General features: G+C 44.8%; 1 protein-coding gene across 1 annotated transcript; it reads right to left on the bottom strand.

Annotated features, from left to right (window-relative positions):
• Positions 1-616: 616 nt before the first annotated feature.
• LOC124038024 (phosphoglucomutase-1-like) lies at positions 617-11,519 on the bottom strand. Its single transcript, XM_046353388.1, has 11 exons — positions 11,202-11,519; positions 8,529-8,691; positions 6,737-6,880; positions 6,349-6,474; positions 4,275-4,465; positions 3,880-4,034; positions 2,745-2,860; positions 2,422-2,557; positions 1,946-2,129; positions 1,483-1,617; positions 617-878 (listed from the first exon to the last, which is right to left on the bottom strand). Exons 1-11 carry the CDS (start codon positions 11,445-11,447, stop codon positions 789-791), a joined length of 1,686 nt encoding a protein of 561 aa, XP_046209344.1. The 5' UTR covers positions 11,448-11,519; the 3' UTR covers positions 617-788.
• Between the last annotated feature and the right edge of the window lie 7,083 nt (positions 11,520-18,602).

The following is an 18,602-nucleotide window of genomic DNA, read 5'->3' as shown; positions in this document are numbered from 1 at the left end:
GTAGGGTGTGTGTTTGTGTGTGCCGCTACAGACAACAAAACGTACTGCTCACACTGCCTTTTCATGTTCAATAAGAACTGCAAATAACCATTAAATAGATTTTTCAACATTCAGAAAGTATTCACGCCCCTTGACTTTTTCCACAATTTGTTGTGTTAGAGTGGGATTTAAATTTATTTAAACACAGTTTTTTGTCAACAATCCACACAATTCTAAGGTCAAAGTGTAAGAAAAATTAACATTAGTAAAGAATTTATGAAAAATCATTTTAAAAAAGACATTAAGCTATTGTGTGTAGACCAGTGACAAAGAAAAACATTTGAATTCATTTTTAACAACAAAATGTGTAAAAAGTCAATGCGTTCTAAATGCACTGTATATTTAAGCCATAATGCACGAGGGGGGTGTGGTATATGGCCAATATACCACGGTGCCTTATTGCTATTATAAACTGGTTATCAACGTAATTAGAGCAGCAAAAATGCATGTCGTCAAACTCAAGGTATACGGTGATATACCACGGCTGTCAGCCAATCAGCATTCAGGGCTCAAACCACCCAGTTTGTGATGAAAAATATATTGATATCTCCAAAATAAATACACATGAGTGCAACAATTGTTTTTTGTAATGACTTTTTATTCATTGTGAATGAAAGTGTTGGCTTTGAAGGCTTTGTTTGGACACTAGGGTAGAGGTGAGATTGTTCTTCTGGAAGTCAGAGGGTAGGCACAAGTTGAACGGTTGACAGGACTGAGGTACCTTGAAGGGTGTGGCAGAGCATGTCAGTCTATGTGATCACAGTGGGGCCCGTGCGGCCGGTCTTCTTGTGGAGCCCGGAGATCTTCAGTGCAATCTCCACCAGAGGTTTCAGCATGACCTGAGGAAGACAGACAACCTTAGAGTTAAAAGGACAAAGCAGATTAACAAGTTGTTGAGACATGCATTTGTTCCTAGTTGTCCCCCGAAGTAACTGCCTGGCGATGCCTTCTTTTCCTTTAACTGTTTTTGACTCTGTAACGTGACATATCGCACTCGTTTCTTTCCGGACTCGTGTTGTGCACATGTTCTTTACTGACATCCTGCTTGTTCCTATCATGATGCAACTTCATCTGGTTTGATGCATCTTTGGTCTGTCTGCCTGTTTGTCTGAAACTGGTGTGTTCCTGCTGCTGTCTTGGTCCAGTTTACTCATGAGAAATATTTATTTACATCGCAACACTACTAATCTGGTTAAATACAATTCTAAACCAGCTGTCTGCTAGGTCTAGATTCCAGGCCTCCCCCTCCGGGCTGAGGGGAAGCCTTTTGAGGGCTATTCCCTCTGACAACGTAACTAACCTTAGATGTGTGTGTGTGTGTGTAAATACTTCATCTCCCATAGAGCCGCCATGACAAGTGTAAGGGCTCCCCCACCGTGCCCTGTCACATTCCATCATCCAAAATCAGAAGACCCCAGCTGCTCCTCGGCCCTCAGGTCTCACCTGTGCGTCGCCGTAGATCTTGGCGGGGTCCTTCTCATAGCTGTCTATGTAGAGCCTGACGGTTGCCCCGGCGCTGCCTGTCCCACTGAGACGGAAGATGATCCTGGAGCCGTCGGAGAAGACGATCCTCAGACCCTGAGAGAAAGAGAGAGAGTTAAACCTGACTATATGATGACTCTGGTGATATGACTTATGGAAGTCAATTTACTGGAAATATGGAGTAAAAGCGAACGACACCAACGGCATTTTTCAAGGTACAATATGGTGATACTCTGGTGGTACTTCAAGTCCCTACATAGGCAGGATCAATCATCATCAAATGTGATGGTCATCTTTCGATTAACAGAATTGTTATAAAACACCAACACTCATTATCATCAAGCTATACTGACTAAATAGATCACCCACGTTGCAATGGCTCTGCCGAGACGCGCGTGCGCCCCCCCCGGGTCCTGTCGCATACCTGGTTCTTGGAGACGCTGCCGTCCACGGGGTCGGTGTAGGCAAAGTTGTCAGAGACTGCCACCTCGTAACTTTTATCTCCTGACGAGAACTTCTGGCCCACGAAGGACTTGTCAAACATCGTAGCCTCCAGCTCCTTGATCATGGTGTTGGCTTTGTCCGAGTCCACCTCTTCATAGTCATACCTGGTGTGGTTTGGATGGGTTGGGGAATGGTCTTAATAGGAAGGCTAAATAAGAGCTCTCAACGGTCAATGTGTGCATACTCCACGAGAGGAGTGGCGTTGAAATGGTCAAATGGACCACCTTAACGAATGGGTACATTTATGGAGGCTATCATCGAGACTAACAAATAGAGTATTGAAGTACTTATAGAACTATGAGAAACAACAGCCTACAGAATGTGGCCCGAATCCAGATACTGTAGTTCTCTAGTTCACCACCGGAGGGTAACAGAGTAGCAGAGTCCCAGACTTACCTGGTGAAGAAGTTCCTGCCAAATTTGCTCCAGTGGTCTTTCATGATCTCCTCCACACTCTGCTTCCTGTGGGCGAGGATGGACATCCAGGCCAGCACTGCCCACAAGCCGTCCTTCTCACGGATGTGATCAGAGCCTGGGGGGGGGGTAAACAACGAAGAGAGGAGGGGGAAGGAGGGTGGTGGTTAAGACATGTGGTAGCACCGCTCACCAGAATGCGTCGCCCAACTGACTGGAACCAAGTAATACCACCAATCTGATTTATCTAAATGTTTGCGCTGACGGGCCATAGTAAACAGACTGTTATATTACTTATCACTCACCAGTGCCGAAGCTCTCCTCTCCGCACAGAGACAGCTTGCCAGCGTCCATTAGGTTGCCGAAGAACTTCCAGCCAGTAGGAGTCTCATACAGATTCATCTTCAGGGCTTTAGCCACACTGAGGGACAGAGAGAGAGCAAAAGAGGTCATTTTCACATCCTAACTCCTGCCCTTAAACACTGATGAGGAGTGGCAGGTAGCCTTGTGGTTAGAGCATTGGGCCGGTAACCGAAAGGTTGCTGGATCGAATCCTGAGCTGACAAGGTAAAAATCTGTCCATCTGCCCCTGAATAAGGCAGTTAACCCACTGTTCCCAGACCAGTTAACCCACTGTTCCCAGACCAGTTAACCCACTGTTCCCCGGTAGGTCGCCATTGTAAATAAGAATTTGTTCTTAACTGACGAGCGTAGTTAAATATACATATTTATTTTAAATGTTTAAATGCTGATTAATGTGCACTGTCCCAGGGACAAACTACATCCATGACACCTACAGCTACTGATGCTACAGGAAGGCCAAAAATATCATCAAGGACAACAACCACCCGAGCCATTGCCTGTTCACCCCGCTTCCATCCAGAAGGTGAGGTCAGTACAGGTGCATCAAAGCTGGGACCGAGAGGCTGAAAAACAGCTTCTATCTCAAGGCTATCAACCTGCTAAACAGCAATCAAACTCAGAGAGGCTGCTGCCTACATTGAGACCCAGTCGCTGGCCACTTTAATAAATTCATCACTAGTCACTTTATACAATGCCACTCTAAATAATGCCACTTTAATAATGTTTACATATCTTACATTACTCATATCACATGTATATACTGTAATTTATACCATATATTGCACCTTGTCTATGCCGCTCGGCCATCGCTCATCCATATACTTACATGTACATATTCTCATTCACCCCTTTAGATTTGTGTGTATTAGGTAGTTGTTGGGAAATGTTTAGATAACTTGTTAGATATCCCCGCACCGTCGGAACTAGAAGTACAAGCATTTCGCTACACCCGCATTAACATCTGCTAACCATGTGTATGTGACCAATAACATTTGACACAGGAATAAATAAATATTTAATGCACAACCAAGAAGAAGCTATGAACGGACTGTGTGTGTGGGTGGACGTTAGGCTCACTTGTCCAGAGCTCCGCTTGTGGGCATGCTGCGGGCCAGACCTTTGACCCCAGTCTTCTGGAAGTAGGGGATGCAGGTGATGTTGGCTGCGATGACGGCCACAGAGTCCGATGGGTTGACGAAGAAGCCATGCTTTCCCAGGACCATGTTACGATCCTGTGGAGCAGAAAGGAGAGGGTAGGGAAGGACAGGAGAGGGTAGGGAAGGAAAAGGAAGGAGAGGATCAGCATCTGAACAGACTGCAGCAGAGACGAGGTAAAGCAGAGGTTTGGATGGATTGTGGGCCGACTCAAGGACTGGTTCTACTGACACTAGGGGACACCAGTCATGCAAGGAATAGCTTCAATTCCAGGCTTCCTACAGCCCCCCCCCCCCCCCCCCCGACCGTCTACTTACACCGTCCCCGTCGAAGGCGGCGCCGAGGTCGTACTCTCCTCCCTTCATGGCGTTGACCAGGTCAGAAGCGTAGGTCAGATTGGGGTCAGGGTGGTGACCACCAAAGTCCTCCTTGGGGACACAGTTGAAAGCACCATCGGCGGCTGCGCCCAACTCCTCACAAACGATCTTCTTCACATAGGGTCCAACCACTGGAGGGGGACGAGAGGGTAAAGGTTATTACGTATAGGGGTGTAGATGTGCAGTGTGTGTGTGCTGGGAATCTAACTGAACAAAAAAACAGCATTTAAGAGATTAGACTCATTTGGACAACATGTCACAGTCCTAAAGACACAAAACGGTGTTTGTCCTGGGCATACAAACAGAACTGAGAGCAGGAATCTAGATCATCTACCTTGCTTAGACAATTTTAAAAAATAAATATGCATACACACACACATACATACAGTTGAAGTCGGAAGTTTACATAGACTTAGGTTGGAGTCATTAAAACTCATTTTTCAACCACTCTACAAATTTCTTGTTAACAAACTATAGTTTTGGCAAGTCTGTTAGGACATCTACTTTGTGCATGACAAGTACATTTTCCAACAATTGTTTACAGACAGATTATTTCACTTATAATTCACTGTACCACAATTCCAGTGGGTCAGAATTTTACATACAATAGGTTGACTGTGCCTTTAAACAGCTTATGTCATGGCTTGACAAGCTTCTGATAGGCTTATTGACATCATGTGAGTCAATTGGAGGTGTACCTGTGGATGTATTTCAAGGTCGACCTTCAAACTCAGTGCCTCTGATTTTTCTTTGATGTCAAGCAAAAATCTAGAGAAATCAGCCAAGACCTCAGAAAAATATTGTAGACCTCCACAAGTCTGGTTCATCCTTGGGAGCAATTTCCAAATGCCTGAAGGTACTACGTTCATCTGTACAAACAATAGTACGCAAGTATAAACACCATGGGACCACGCAGCCGTCATACCGCTCAGGAAGGAGACGTGTTCTGTCTCTTAGAGATGAACGTACTTTGGTGCAAAAAAAGTGCAAATAAATCCCAGAACAACAGCAAAGGACCTTGTGAAGATGCTGGAGGAAACAGGTACAAAAGTACCTATATCCACAGTAAAACAAGTCCTATATCGACATAACATGAAAGGCCACAGCACAGAAGAAGCCACTGCTCCAAAACCACCATAAAAAAAGCCAGACTACAGTTTGCAACTGCACATGGGGACAAAGATTGTACTTTTTGGAGAAAAGTCCTCTGGTCTGGTGAAACAAAAATAACTTTTTGGCCATAATGACCATCGTTATGTTTGGAGGAAAAATGGGGAGGCTTGCAAGCCAAAGAACATCATCCCAAACGTGAAGCACAAGGGTGGCACCATCATGTTGTGGGGGTGCTTTGCTGCAGGAGGGACTGGTGCACTTCACAAAATAGATGGGTTCATGAGGCAGGAAAATTAAGTTGATATATTGAAGCAACATCTCAAGACATCAGTCAGGAAGTTAAAGTTGTGGCAAAATGGCTTAAGGACAACAAAGTCAAGGTATTGGAGGGGCCATCACAAAGCCCTGACCTCAATCCTATAGAAAAGTTGTGGGCAGAACTGAAAAAGCATGTGCGAGCAAGGAGGCCTACAAACCTGACTCCATTACACCAGCTCTGTCGAGGAATGGGACAAAATTCACCCAACTTATTGTGGGAAGCTTGTGGAAGGCTACACAAAACGTTTGACCCAAGTTAAGCAATTTCAAAGGCAATGCTACCAAATACTAATTCAGAGTATGTAAACTTCTAACCCACTGGGAATGTGATTTAAGAAATAAACTGAAATAAATAGTTATCTACTATTATTCTGACATTTCACATTCTTAAAATAAAGTGGTGATCCTAACTGACCTAAGACAGGGAATTTTTACTTGGATTAAATGTCAGGAATTGTGAATAACTGAGTTTAAATGTATTTGGCTGAGGTGTATGTAAACTTCTGACATCAACTGTATATATATATATGGTGTCATACAGCAGTCATCACCAGAGAGGTAGGCTACAGTATGTGATCCATACCGCCATGCATGGCGTCCAGACGGACTTTAATGTGATTGGCTCCAGACACCAGCCCCTTCAAGGCATGGAAGTCGAAGATTCCCCTCAGCATCTCAGCGTAGGCCTCCACAGAGTCCACAATCTCCACTGTAGAGGATAAACAGCAGAGTTAGGATTGATAAGATTTCATGTAGCATTTTAGACTCAGGATAAAAAACAGACAAATTATAAAACTATATTGCATATGCACATACTTTAGATCACAGTGCTTTACTGATTGCAATACCACCTGAACTTCAGTGCCCAAGGATTTGTACCAGTGAGCTTCTCACAGATTTGGTCTCCAAGCTAACCCATCCCAGTCAGTTGAGATCTGACACCCAGCTAATCCCGTCCAATCCTACAATACCTGTCATGGGCTTGAACGTGTCCACATTGAAAGTCTGCTTGCCGATCTTGGAGATGTCCACTTTGAGGTCAGGGCATATGTGGTACTCTGTTAGGCTCTTGCTGATCTGGAAGATTTTGTCTGTGATTCCCTCTGGAGCAGGACCTGGGTGGCAGAGACCCACAGTAAGGTGAGGAGGATAAGGAAGAGGTTTTGAGGAATGCTATGCAATACAGTGAAACAGCCATACCCCACCACTATGTATACTAAACTTTGTCTTAAAAGTATCGATTGAAGTACATCAGCATTGCTCTGCGCACCCTATCCTGAAACGTGCTACACCTTACTAGCTCTGACTTTGCCGAACAGCTACTATGAAGGAAAACCAAATGACTTACTGTGATATGTGGTTGTCCCACCCAGCCATCTTAAGAGGATTGCATTAACTGTAAGTCGCTCTGGATAAGAGCATCTGCTAAATGGCTAAATTGTACATGTAAATCTTCATCAAAGGTCAGTGAAGTTTAAACGTTAACCTCAAGCACAGTCTCATCCCCTGTTCCTATCTCTCACCGGTCTCTCTCCTCTATGGGTTTTTCCTTTTCTCCCTCCTGTGTGTCTTTTTCCAGTCTCTCTCCTCCCTTCCCACCTCTCCCATCCCTCTCCTCTCCTATCCCTCTCCCATCCCTCTCCCTCTCCCATCCCTCTCCCATCCCTCTCCCTCTCCCATCACTCTCCTCTCCCATCACTCTCCTCTCCCATCACTCTCCTCTCCCATCACTCTCCTCTTCTATCCCTCTCCCATCCCTCTCCTCTCCCATACCTCTCCTCTCCTCTCTCATACCTCTCCTCTCCTTACCTCTCCTCTCCTCTCCTCCCCTCTCCCATCCCTCCCCTCCCCTCTCCTCCCCTCTCCCATCCCTCCCTCTCCTCCCCTCTCCCATCCCTCCCCTCTCCTCCCTCCCCTCCCCTCTCCTCTCCTCTCCTCTCCTCTCCAATCCTCTCCTCTCCTCTCCTCTCCTCTCCCATACCTCTCCTCTCCCATACCTCCCACCTCCCTCTCCTTACCTCTCCTCCCATCCCCTCTCCCATCCCTCCCCTCCCCTCTCCCATCCCTCCCCTCCCCCCCTCCCTCTCTCCCTCTCCCATCCCTCCTCTCCTCTCCTCTCCTCTCCCTCTCCTCTCCCTCTCCCTCCTCTCCTCTCCTCTCCCCTCTCCCTCTCCCTCTCCCATCCCTCTCCTCTCCCATCCCTCTCCTCTCCCATCCCTCTCCTCTCCCATCCCTCTCCTCTCCCATCCCTCTCCTCTCCCATCACCTCCTCTCCCATCACTCTCCTCTTCTATCCCTCTCCCATCCCTCCCCATCCCTCTCCTCTCCCTCTCCTCTCCCATACCTCTCCTCTCCTCTCTCGTACCTCTCCTCTCCTTACCTCTCCTCTCCTCTCCTCCCCTCTCCCATCCCTCCCCTCTCCCATCCCTCCCCTCTCCCATCCCTCCCCTCCCTCTCCTCTCCCTATCTCCTCTCCTCTCCTCTCCTCTCCTCTCCTCTCCTCCCATCCCTCTCCTCTCCTCATCCCTCTCCCATCCCTCTCCCTCTCTCGTCCTCATCCTCCCCTCTCCTTCCTCTCCCTCCTCCCTCTCCCATCCCTCCCCTCTCCCATCCCTCCCCTCTCCTCTCCTCTCCTCCCTCTCCTCTCCTCCTCTCCTCATCCCTCCCCTCTCCCTCCCTCCCTCTCCTCTATCTCCTCTCCTCTCCCTCTCCCTCTCCCATCCCTCTCCTCTCCCATCCCTCTCCTCTCCCATCCCATCTCACCTCCGGAGGCAATGTTGTACTTGATGCCAAAGTCTCCATTGGGGCCACCGGGGTTGTGGCTGGCCGTGAGGATGATTCCTCCCACAGCTTTGAGCTTGCGGATCACACAGGACACAGCAGGGGTGGACATGATGCCATCCTGACCGATGACCAGGTGGCCGATCTACATGGAGACAGGAGAGAAAGCGAGGGACGGGGAGAACAATGGGCTAATCAGCTTCCTCCGATGACATGTTTTACTATATGTTATACTGTGTAGAATATTCCCTGCCGTTCTGCACGTGCCACATTTGCATATTCTCTGGTCAGAACCTGTTGAGTGGAGCAGAGCATTTCCCCGTGGACTTGTGTCGTTTCATTACTGATAATAACTTTGTACATGTGTGCATACCTGCAACAGTAAGTACCTTGTAATTTTTATCAACATTTCCTTGTTGTAATTATGCTGTCGTTTCTACCCAAGCACACAGTGGTAAGTTATTTTCCATTGCTTAGCTAATTGATTTGCACGTAGCGCCATCGTGCCCAATAATTGGCACATGTATAGAGAATGTGTAGCCCGTCTTTTTTCATTATAACCGCAGACACAAGAGGTACTCATTTCATAGCCTTTATGGTATCATTTTCTGTTCATGTGTTTAAGTCCATTTCTCCATTAGTTCTGTATGCTACTATGGCGTCTGAGAATCGCTAGATTCTTTTACTCCTTTGAAGTGGCCCTTTGGCCTGTTCATTGTATAGCTCTGCCCTGCCCCCTTGTGGAGATTTTTAATTAGGTTTTGCCTATGTTAATCAACGGTGCAACATCACTGTCATATTGTCAAGATGCCTTACTATTCTAATAGTTGCTTATTATTTTACCACTGTGATATTGTCTTGATGCTTATATCCTGATATTGTACCAATATTACATACTAATTACCATTTCTTTACTCATTTTGAAACACATTTTGAAACCCCTTTGAATATATTTCCATTAAAACATCATAACTGGACATCTTTGTCCCCATAGATTGAGGCCAGCTTTTGTATGACTAGCAACATTTAGTGAATTCACTGTAGACTCCTTAACATCCTATTTTTTTATTTTATTACATTCACCTATTCAGTCTACACACATTGTGAGGATGAAAATACGAGGAGTATACTGATTCAACATGCCAGAGGTGAGGTCAGGCTGCTATGTGGGAGCTAAACAGGCAACTGAGCAACACGGGATAGTATGGAAAGTACTGGGCAGCATATAACCTTGAGGTTAGAGCGTTTGGCCAGTAACAAAAAGGTCACTGGTTCAAATCCTGGAGCTGACAAGGTAAGAAAAATAAAAAAGGCACTTATCCCCAATTGGGCCTGGGGAGTGTCTCAGCGGGAGTTGGGATATGCAAGAAACACACTTCCCATACACACGTGTGTGTGTGTGTGTGTGTGTGTGTGTGTGTGTGTGTGTGTGTGTGTGTGTGTGTGTGTGTGTGTGTGTGTGTGTGTGTGTGTGTGTGTGTGTGTGTGTGTGTGTGTGTGTGTAACAGGACAAATATATACCCTCCCCAAATTATTATTTTCATCAGTCTATTGTTGGTTTGTGAAGACATCCGGGTAACATCCCCTTTAACTTACGTAATAGGCCTACATTAAAAGTGGAGATGACATGGGTAGCAAATTATAAACGCAGCGATACATTATTCACCGTGAATAAGACGCATTCAGAGTAGAGTTGACGTGATGTTCATTTTGTCATCATAATGGGACAGATCATACTGGCGCTATATGGTGTGATCATGACATTGGTCTGTCTGGAAGTCGTGTTTAGCGTAGCCAGGAGGTCATTGTGTGTCTAGTTAACCAAGATGTGCCTGTGTACCCAAAATGCCCAGCTCGCTGTAATGCAAACCGCAGGGCTACGTGACAGCACACCACCACGCCTTCCTCTAAAAAGTCACAGAGGGAACGAACAGAACGAACGGCAATGACATCCAAAAACAGTCTCTCCTAATAAAATAATCCCTCGGTGTTGCACTTTTTTCCCGATTATTACAAACGTGCAGGGAACCGTTGTCTATGTCGGTATACTAAACATTCATGGCAAGGCAGTGTGCTCACTGACTGGATATGCTACATAAGGGGAACCGGATGGTGTAGTGTTTTTTTTTGCGTCACCTGGGGAAAGGGCAAGAGTATCCTACCATTTAAACATGCCATCTCCGTGCACTTCATCGAAAGATCAGCGGGGTCATTTAGCAGCAGAGACCGTCTAAGACCACTGACCCCTATCACGTTCCGATGCATGGGGCACGTTAAAGTCCACGAGGATTCAATACTTTCTTTGAAATGATCCTATGCATGTGATTTTGATATGAGAGAGAATTGTCATCTAGGCCTATAGAGTCCCAATTGATATACCTTAAGCGAATTATTAGTTATTTTAGTCTACACGACAGCAATTGAAATGAATGTATCCGCAAACTTCAACACAATCACAGAAGCGTTACAATGTATAAACGATTGGAGCTGCCACTGTCAACACCGGGAGCTGCCACTGTCAACACCGGGAGCTGCCACTGTCAACACCGGGAGCTAAGCTATCTGCTGATGCTATGCACGTTTGAGGGTGAGGCCTCGGCTTAAGAGTCATGTTTTAGGGACTACCCGCTGGACTACGACAGAAGTATTACTGACCCCATTAGCAGCGGCGATCTGGATGATCAACTGAATGGCCTCTTTCATGAAAAACCTTCCATCGCCTCCCACTACGAGCAGTCCAGGCTGACGCTCCGCTGGGTCGATGCAAGAGATAATGCTTTGAATGAAGTTCTCTGCGTAGTGCTCATTCGTTTGAAAGACTGTCACCCTTTTCCTCAGGCCACTCGTACCGGGCTTCTGGTCGGGATATGCCTTGGTTTTGACTACTGTGATTTTCGTCATTTTCCCAAATAAAGTTGACAGCCCGTGTGATCCGCGTATTCAATGCAGGCGAATGCACCCCACAGCCTGCCACAAGTCCCCTTGTTCGGATCCCGCCCACTTTTACATTTAAAACGACAGTACTCCAATTTCAATTGAGGCCTGTCAGTGCATGAAGGAAACCATATTTCGCTTTGTAAGGATGCAAGATGTTGGATGCCACAGTGTACAGTGCCTTCAGAAAGTATTCATACCCCTTGACTTATTCCACACTTGATTGTTTTACAACAAACTCATTCCACAGAGGGAATTAAGACCTAGGCAACCAGGTGAAGGGAGTTCGTTACTAATTTAGTGACCTTAATTCATGAATTTAGAAACTCGGCTCTCCATGGAATTAGTTTGAATGTGTGTTACAGCATAATTCAAAATGGATGAAATAAAATAAAAATCACACCTACAATAAAACATACAATACCCCATAACGCAAAATTAAAACATGTTTTTAGATTATTTTTTGCAGATTTATTGAAAAATAAATAAGAGAAATATCTCATTTAGATACGTATTCACACCCCTTAGTCAATACATGTAAGAATCACCTTTGGCAGCGATTACAGCTGACTCTTTCTGGGTAAGTTTCTAAGAGCTTTGCACACCTGGATTGTACAATATTTGCACATTATTCTTTAAAAAATTCTTCAACTAGTGTTAATCCATCCGTAGTTCTCCTATTACAGCTATTAAACTCACTGTTTTAAAGTCACCATTGGCCTCACCAGTCCTCTCTGGCAACCTGAGTTAGGAAGGAGGCCTGTATCTTTGTAGCGACTGGATGTATTGATACACCATTCAAAGTGTAATAACTTCACAGGTGGGCTACAGAGATGCGGTAGTCATTCAAAAATCACATTAACACACTATTATTGCACACATAGTTAGTCCATGTATCACGACTCAGGAAACGACCCAGATGGAAACAAGAGACAAAGGGCTGTGAGACAGAGGTTAAATCCTAGACACATGGAATAGTAGTGGGATGTATACGGAGGGTGTGGGACGACAGAAGACAAACAGCAGTGGGAGATGTGGAAAGGGCCGATAAAGCAGGCGGAAAGTTTACGGGACTCCACCCGGAGGGGCAGACCCCGAGTGGAGAGCCATACCCTCTGCACGAGACGATAGCGGGGAGCTGAGGTCCGACTGGTCGTTAGATTGAGGATGAAATCCGGAGGACAGGCTGGCTGCCTAATAGTCCGCGGCAATGTTCCAACAATGCACTGACTTGGCATGGTGTTCTGTCAAGGTGTGGAATCCTTCCATAAGGTTATGTAGTAACTCATCGTGTCTTCCAATGGTGGCTCCTTGTGAGGAGACAGTGTTGCAGAGCTGGTTTGCTCGGTCAGTCATGGCCAGTTCGTACTATCACGACTCAGGCATATGACCTAGATGCAGACACAGGAGGCAGATAGAATCATTCTCCGAATATTTATTATAACAAAGGGGCAGGCAAAGGTCAGGTCGAGAGCAGGCAGAGGTTCGTAATCCAAGGCAGGGTCAATCAGGGACAGAACGGCAGGCAGGCTCAGGGTCAGGACAGGCAGAGGTCAGTAATCCAAGGCCGAGTCAATCAGGGACAGAACAGCAGGCAGCCTCAGGGTCAGGACAGACAGAACAGCAGGCAGGCTCAGGGTCAGGACAGACAGAACAGCAGGCTCAGGGTCAGGACAGGCATAGTGGTCAGAACCGGGAAGACTAGAAAACAAAACTTGAGAAACAGAAAAATTGCTGGTAAGACCTGACAAAACAAAACGAACTGGCAACAGACAAACAAACAATACAGGTGTAAATACACGGAATTATGGGGGAAAAAATAGGAGACACTTGGTGGGGGGTGAAGACAAGCACAAGACAGGTGAAACAGATCAGGGTTGGACACCATGCAACTTATGTGACTTGTTAAGGACATTTTTCCTCATGAAATTATACAGGCGTCATAACAAAGGGGTTGAATACTTATTGACTTAATTTGTTTAAAAAACACCATTTGACTTTGACATTAAGGGGTATTGTGTGAAGGCCAGTGACAAAAGAAATCAACATTTAATCAACTTAAAATTCAGGCTGTGACACAAGAAATGTGGAAAATGTCCAGGGGTGTGAATACTTTCTGAAGGCACTGTAATTGTGCCCCATCCCTGGCATCATGTCAACATCAGGACCCAGCTCTGTAAATGAATGAAGAGCCAGGTGTTATACTCTCAGTCTCCCTTGTAGGACCCTTCAGCTGAATCTACAGAACATAGGTTTGGCTACACCTTGCACTATATTTATTTACCCTTACAACTGACGGTGTTCTCTCAGAATATATTTCTCAGAATATATTATTTATTCTGTGTGTCACTAATTCGTTACATGGAATAAGACACTCAAACATTCCCATCCATTTCAGATTCAGGTCTACAGATTTCACCTACTGCACATAACATGTACCCACAAAAAACATCTACTCACTTTGAAAACATCTGACAAACTTTGATTTTGTGGTGAACCATCCCTTTAACCTGGAAATGAGGCAATGAGTAAAGAAGTCAAGGCGCTTCAGTTAGTCCAACAAGAGACCATGCACAAGAACCATACAGCAACCATAGAGCAGGTTCAGAAAGACAACCAGAAAGCTACTAAGATTCTTGAGGGAATGTTTACAACAACTTCAAGCCCAAAAAGCTGAGCCACATGGGTATGCTGCCATTGTGACAGAGACCAGGTAGGGTCACAGTCTAGTGTGTCTATTGCATCATTCTCTGTTTGAATACCGCCCCCAACCCAAAGCAGTGCAGAGTTTATCAACAGAGTCTGCCTGTCATCGTGAGGCTACGCTCTTATTTGATCAATAGAATAATAACATGCAAGAGGCCAACGCTGAGGTCATCAAAATGGAATCAATCATTGAAACATGGCTAAACGGACATGGATGTAGAAGGAATTAGACATTCCGTCGTGGTATTAGGAAAAGCAAAATGTCAAAGAGTTGCTGCTAAACTCTTTATTTCACAGTCCACTATTAAACTGGTATTAACTCCCTTAATAGTAGTTTACTCAACGAGTTACTTTGAAAAAGTAGTTCACAAGCTCAACTACTTTGTGATAAATTATCATATCTAGATCTGAAATGATCTGCAAGTCAGATGTTATCAGAATGTGTAATTTAGCATATTAAACAAAAAGTAAGAATTAGGTAGGTCTGATTGTGAAAAAAAGAAAGGGAATTCTTGCCTACTTCACCCAAAGTCTTTTCTTTTAGCAAAAAGAGTAGTGGTGTAGTTCCACTAGTTAGCTACACCTCAACATGGCAAAAAATAAATGAACTACTGAAAAAACAATACCAATATTTTAATTTAGTTCAACTGCAACATGTAGTTCAATTACTAATTACAGTATATGTAGTTCATAGCACTGGTGCTATCACTGCTCCAACACTGGTGCTATCACTGCTCCAACACTGGTGCTATCACTGCTCCAACACTCCAACAAGTAAAGCGTTACCACATTTGTGGTGCGAAAGGAAGAGTGGAATGGGGTTCCGCAGACTAAATACAGCTCACATGTCATGTGACATTTACCAGCGGGTGCTACGGTTACAGTATTAAAAGTCAAAGGGCAACATAATGGCCTGGAGGATATTAATAGGGGGTCAAGACTGTTCTCAGCGCTAAAGGCCAAGGGCGAATAAAGTGCAGGCCTTAGTGGAGAGCACAGGAATGTAGCTGACTGCCAGGCTGCAGCTGCAGGACTCTCACTGGGCTCTAACTCATACCATTTTTTGACACAATAGTTCAAACCTGAACCATACTGTGCCTTTTCAGCATGATTACAGCATCTACGGTCGATGCATAACCAGGTCAGAGCAGTACAGCTCTGTTCAGTAGTGTCAAAAATGTAGGCTTGAAGGAAATGCACAGGAGTGTGTCTGACTGCCAGGCTGCTCTCACAGGGCTTTCACAGCCACCCTCATACCCTTTTCAAACAAGCCGACCTGAACCATTCTGTGCTATTTTCTTTTCACATTGTCCTTTCAAACATGGTTCCAGCAACTATGGTAGATGCGAAACCACTGCACCTCAGTAGTGTGAAACAGGTAACAGAATAAGGCTCTAGAGCAGTGTGGTGAATTGGTGTATCACAGTGTCTATTGGTTATTCTATTGTTTTAAATTAGAGATTTATTTTTTGAGTTTTGACAGACATATGTAATGATGCAATATTGTTAGAGATATAGCACTATAGCAAATATGAGGCCTGAGCACACTAGTTAACACATTTTATACCATGGTATTGTTGCATACTCATGTCTGATTGGCTTGTCGGGAACTCCGGAGTGCACATTATGTAAGCATTAACACATGAACTGTGTTCAAATAGTCATACCAACAGCACTGCTTTGGGTTCTTGTAGAATACAGGGGCTCCGGGTCGTAGTCTGTCTCTGTACTGTAGCTCTTAAATGATGCCACAGGACAATTAGGATCACCAGGTGTGGCATACATACAACACCTCAGCTGCTTCTTGTCTGCTTCAGTTTTGGAGCTAGGATGTTGTCTCATTGAAGAACAGGGCTTTCACAGCCACCCGAACCGTTCTCACCCTCTCTGACCAAAAAGGTAGTTGGGTTTCAGAGTCCCTCTCTACCCATAGTGAGCTGGATCTCTAGCCACACTTAGCACACCAGACTTGTTGTTATCATCGGAGACAGGACAGGTGATGCCTTCAGCTTCTGCATGTCAGCTGGGGAAATGCCTGTCCTGATTGCGTCTGTAAGTTTAGAGCACCGATGTGAAAACATTGTTTGACAATTAATATCTCTTGTTTGTTATTTTTTATATATTTTACCTTTATATAACCAGGCAAGTCAGTTAGGAACAAATTCATATTTTCAATGACAGCCTAGGAACAGTGGGTTAACTGCCTGTTCAGGGGCAGAACAACAGATTTGTACCTTGTCAGCTCGGGGATTTGAACTTGTGACCTTTCGGTTACTAGTCCAACGCTCTAACCACTAGGCTACCCTGCCGCCCATGATACTGATGGTGTGTTCGTCCCACTGCAGGTGAGTTAAGATGCCTGTTTAGGCCGGCTCCCAGCCCCATGTAGCAGCTGATGGAGTACTTGTCATCTGTAGACGTCCTCACCTCAGCGTATAACCGGTGCAGGGTTTGTTCATCTTCTCCCAATTTAAGTCACCCCTGCGTGCACAGCCCAATCGGCGAACACTGCCAAGGACCAACTAGTAACCTTTTCGCTCTCAATCTGGTCCAGTTGAGATGCTGATAGCTGGACATGCCCGTTCTTTATCTTTGGTCTTTCCTCAACATGAGGATGAGGCCCCCATATGGATCAACATTTATCCCAAAATCCTAAATGTTTCTGTCTCTTTGATGTGTTGCTATTGAATGTCAGTTAGTTATGCTAATTACCGTAATCTGATTTAAATATGTGTTCAATTCACGAGAATAAGTTAATAGCTAGTAAAGTCTTTCTGATATGCTACTTTTTTTTATCCAGGACATACATTTCTTTGCCACATTTTTTAAAAGTACACAGCCATTTAACTCTGTAACTATGGTGAAATCCCTCAGTGGTTTCCTTCCTCTCTGGCAACTGTATTTTTAAAATATATATAACTAGGCAAGTCCGTTAAGAACAAATTCTCATTTACAATGACGACCTACTACGGCCAAACCCAGATGATGCTGGGCCAATTGTGCGCCACCCTATGGGACTCCCAATCACAGCCAGGTGTGATACAGCCTGGATTACATTTACATTTACATTTAAGTCATTTAGCAGACGCTCTTAACCAGGTACTATAGTGATGCCGTGCTTTAGACCGCTGCGCCACTCGGGACTGACTGGGTGTATTAATACACCATTCAAAGTGTAATTAATAACTTAACCATGTTCAAAGGGATAGCCAATGTCTGCTTTTTCACCCATCTACCAATAGGTGCCCTTCTTCGCGAAGCATTGGAGACCTCCCTGGTCTTTGTGGTTGAATCTGTGTTTGAAATTCCCTGAACGACTAAGGGACCTTACAGATAATTGTATGTGTGAGGTACAGAGATGAAGTAGTCATTCAAAAATCATGTGAAGTACTATTATTGCAACCTCTTATGTGACTTGTTAAGCACATTTTACACCTGAGTTTATGAAGAATTACCATAACATTTTCAATGAATTCTAAAAGCATAATTCCACTTTGACATTATGGGGTACTGTGTGTAGGCCAGTGACACAATATCTCACTTTAATCCATTTTAAATTCAGGCTGTAACACAACAAAATGTGGAAAAAGTCAAGGGGTGTGAATACTTTCTGAAGGCACTGTAGCTAGAAGAGAATCTTAGATTTCAGTCCATTATCCTCCGAAATGTGGTGCTCAGTGCATAAACTAGTTATGAGTTAGACGTATTTGTCTGAAAACGAACTAGTCGCCAGTTATTGACCGTGATGTAATCATAGCTAGCTAATCAGCTGCATAGCGGTAAATTCCCCAGAGAACTTGCGTAGCTAGCTGTAAAGGTAGCAAATGATTTCGCTAGCGTGTTAGAGTCACGTCAATTCGAATCTGGTATCAGGATAAGTATGACATTGAGTCACCAATTGTATACTATGGATTTTTTTATTAGCTAACCAATAAGTGGTAAATGCAATTTTCGTATATACGGGCTCTCTGTCCCACCTCGCAGGGCAAACAGAGAACTGAACCGTTCCTGACAAAGATATTATAAATATACCCTGACAGAAATAGTTCCTGCTTCCGAGCCGGCCTGTCAGAGTAGAGACTGGGCGTGGTTTAGACTCACCCAGCCTATCGTTGATTGTTGGCGTAGAGCTGGTCCCAGCCCCCTAAGCGCTTCAGTTGATAGATGTAACTGTTGCTGTAAAGAATATCTATGCGCTCATGCTCAATACCGTTATCTCGCACCAGGCTCCTGTTATCTAACAAAATACCTTTTGTTCTCGCAACACTACATTCTGAATGTGGCTCCCCAACTCATTGCACATGTCCTGTCTTCATGTTATTCTGTATTTTTCCATCATGAGAAAGGCCCATGGCCCTGAAACTGCTAACAATGTTTCAAGTTAGCTATGTTGCATAGCACATACATACATCCACA

The sequence above is a fragment of the Oncorhynchus gorbuscha genome, linkage group LG06 (assembly GCF_021184085.1).
Source record: "Oncorhynchus gorbuscha isolate QuinsamMale2020 ecotype Even-year linkage group LG06, OgorEven_v1.0, whole genome shotgun sequence".
Taxonomy (NCBI): Eukaryota; Metazoa; Chordata; class Actinopteri; order Salmoniformes; family Salmonidae; genus Oncorhynchus; species Oncorhynchus gorbuscha.
This window is presented reverse-complemented; position numbering and strand designations above follow the sequence as displayed.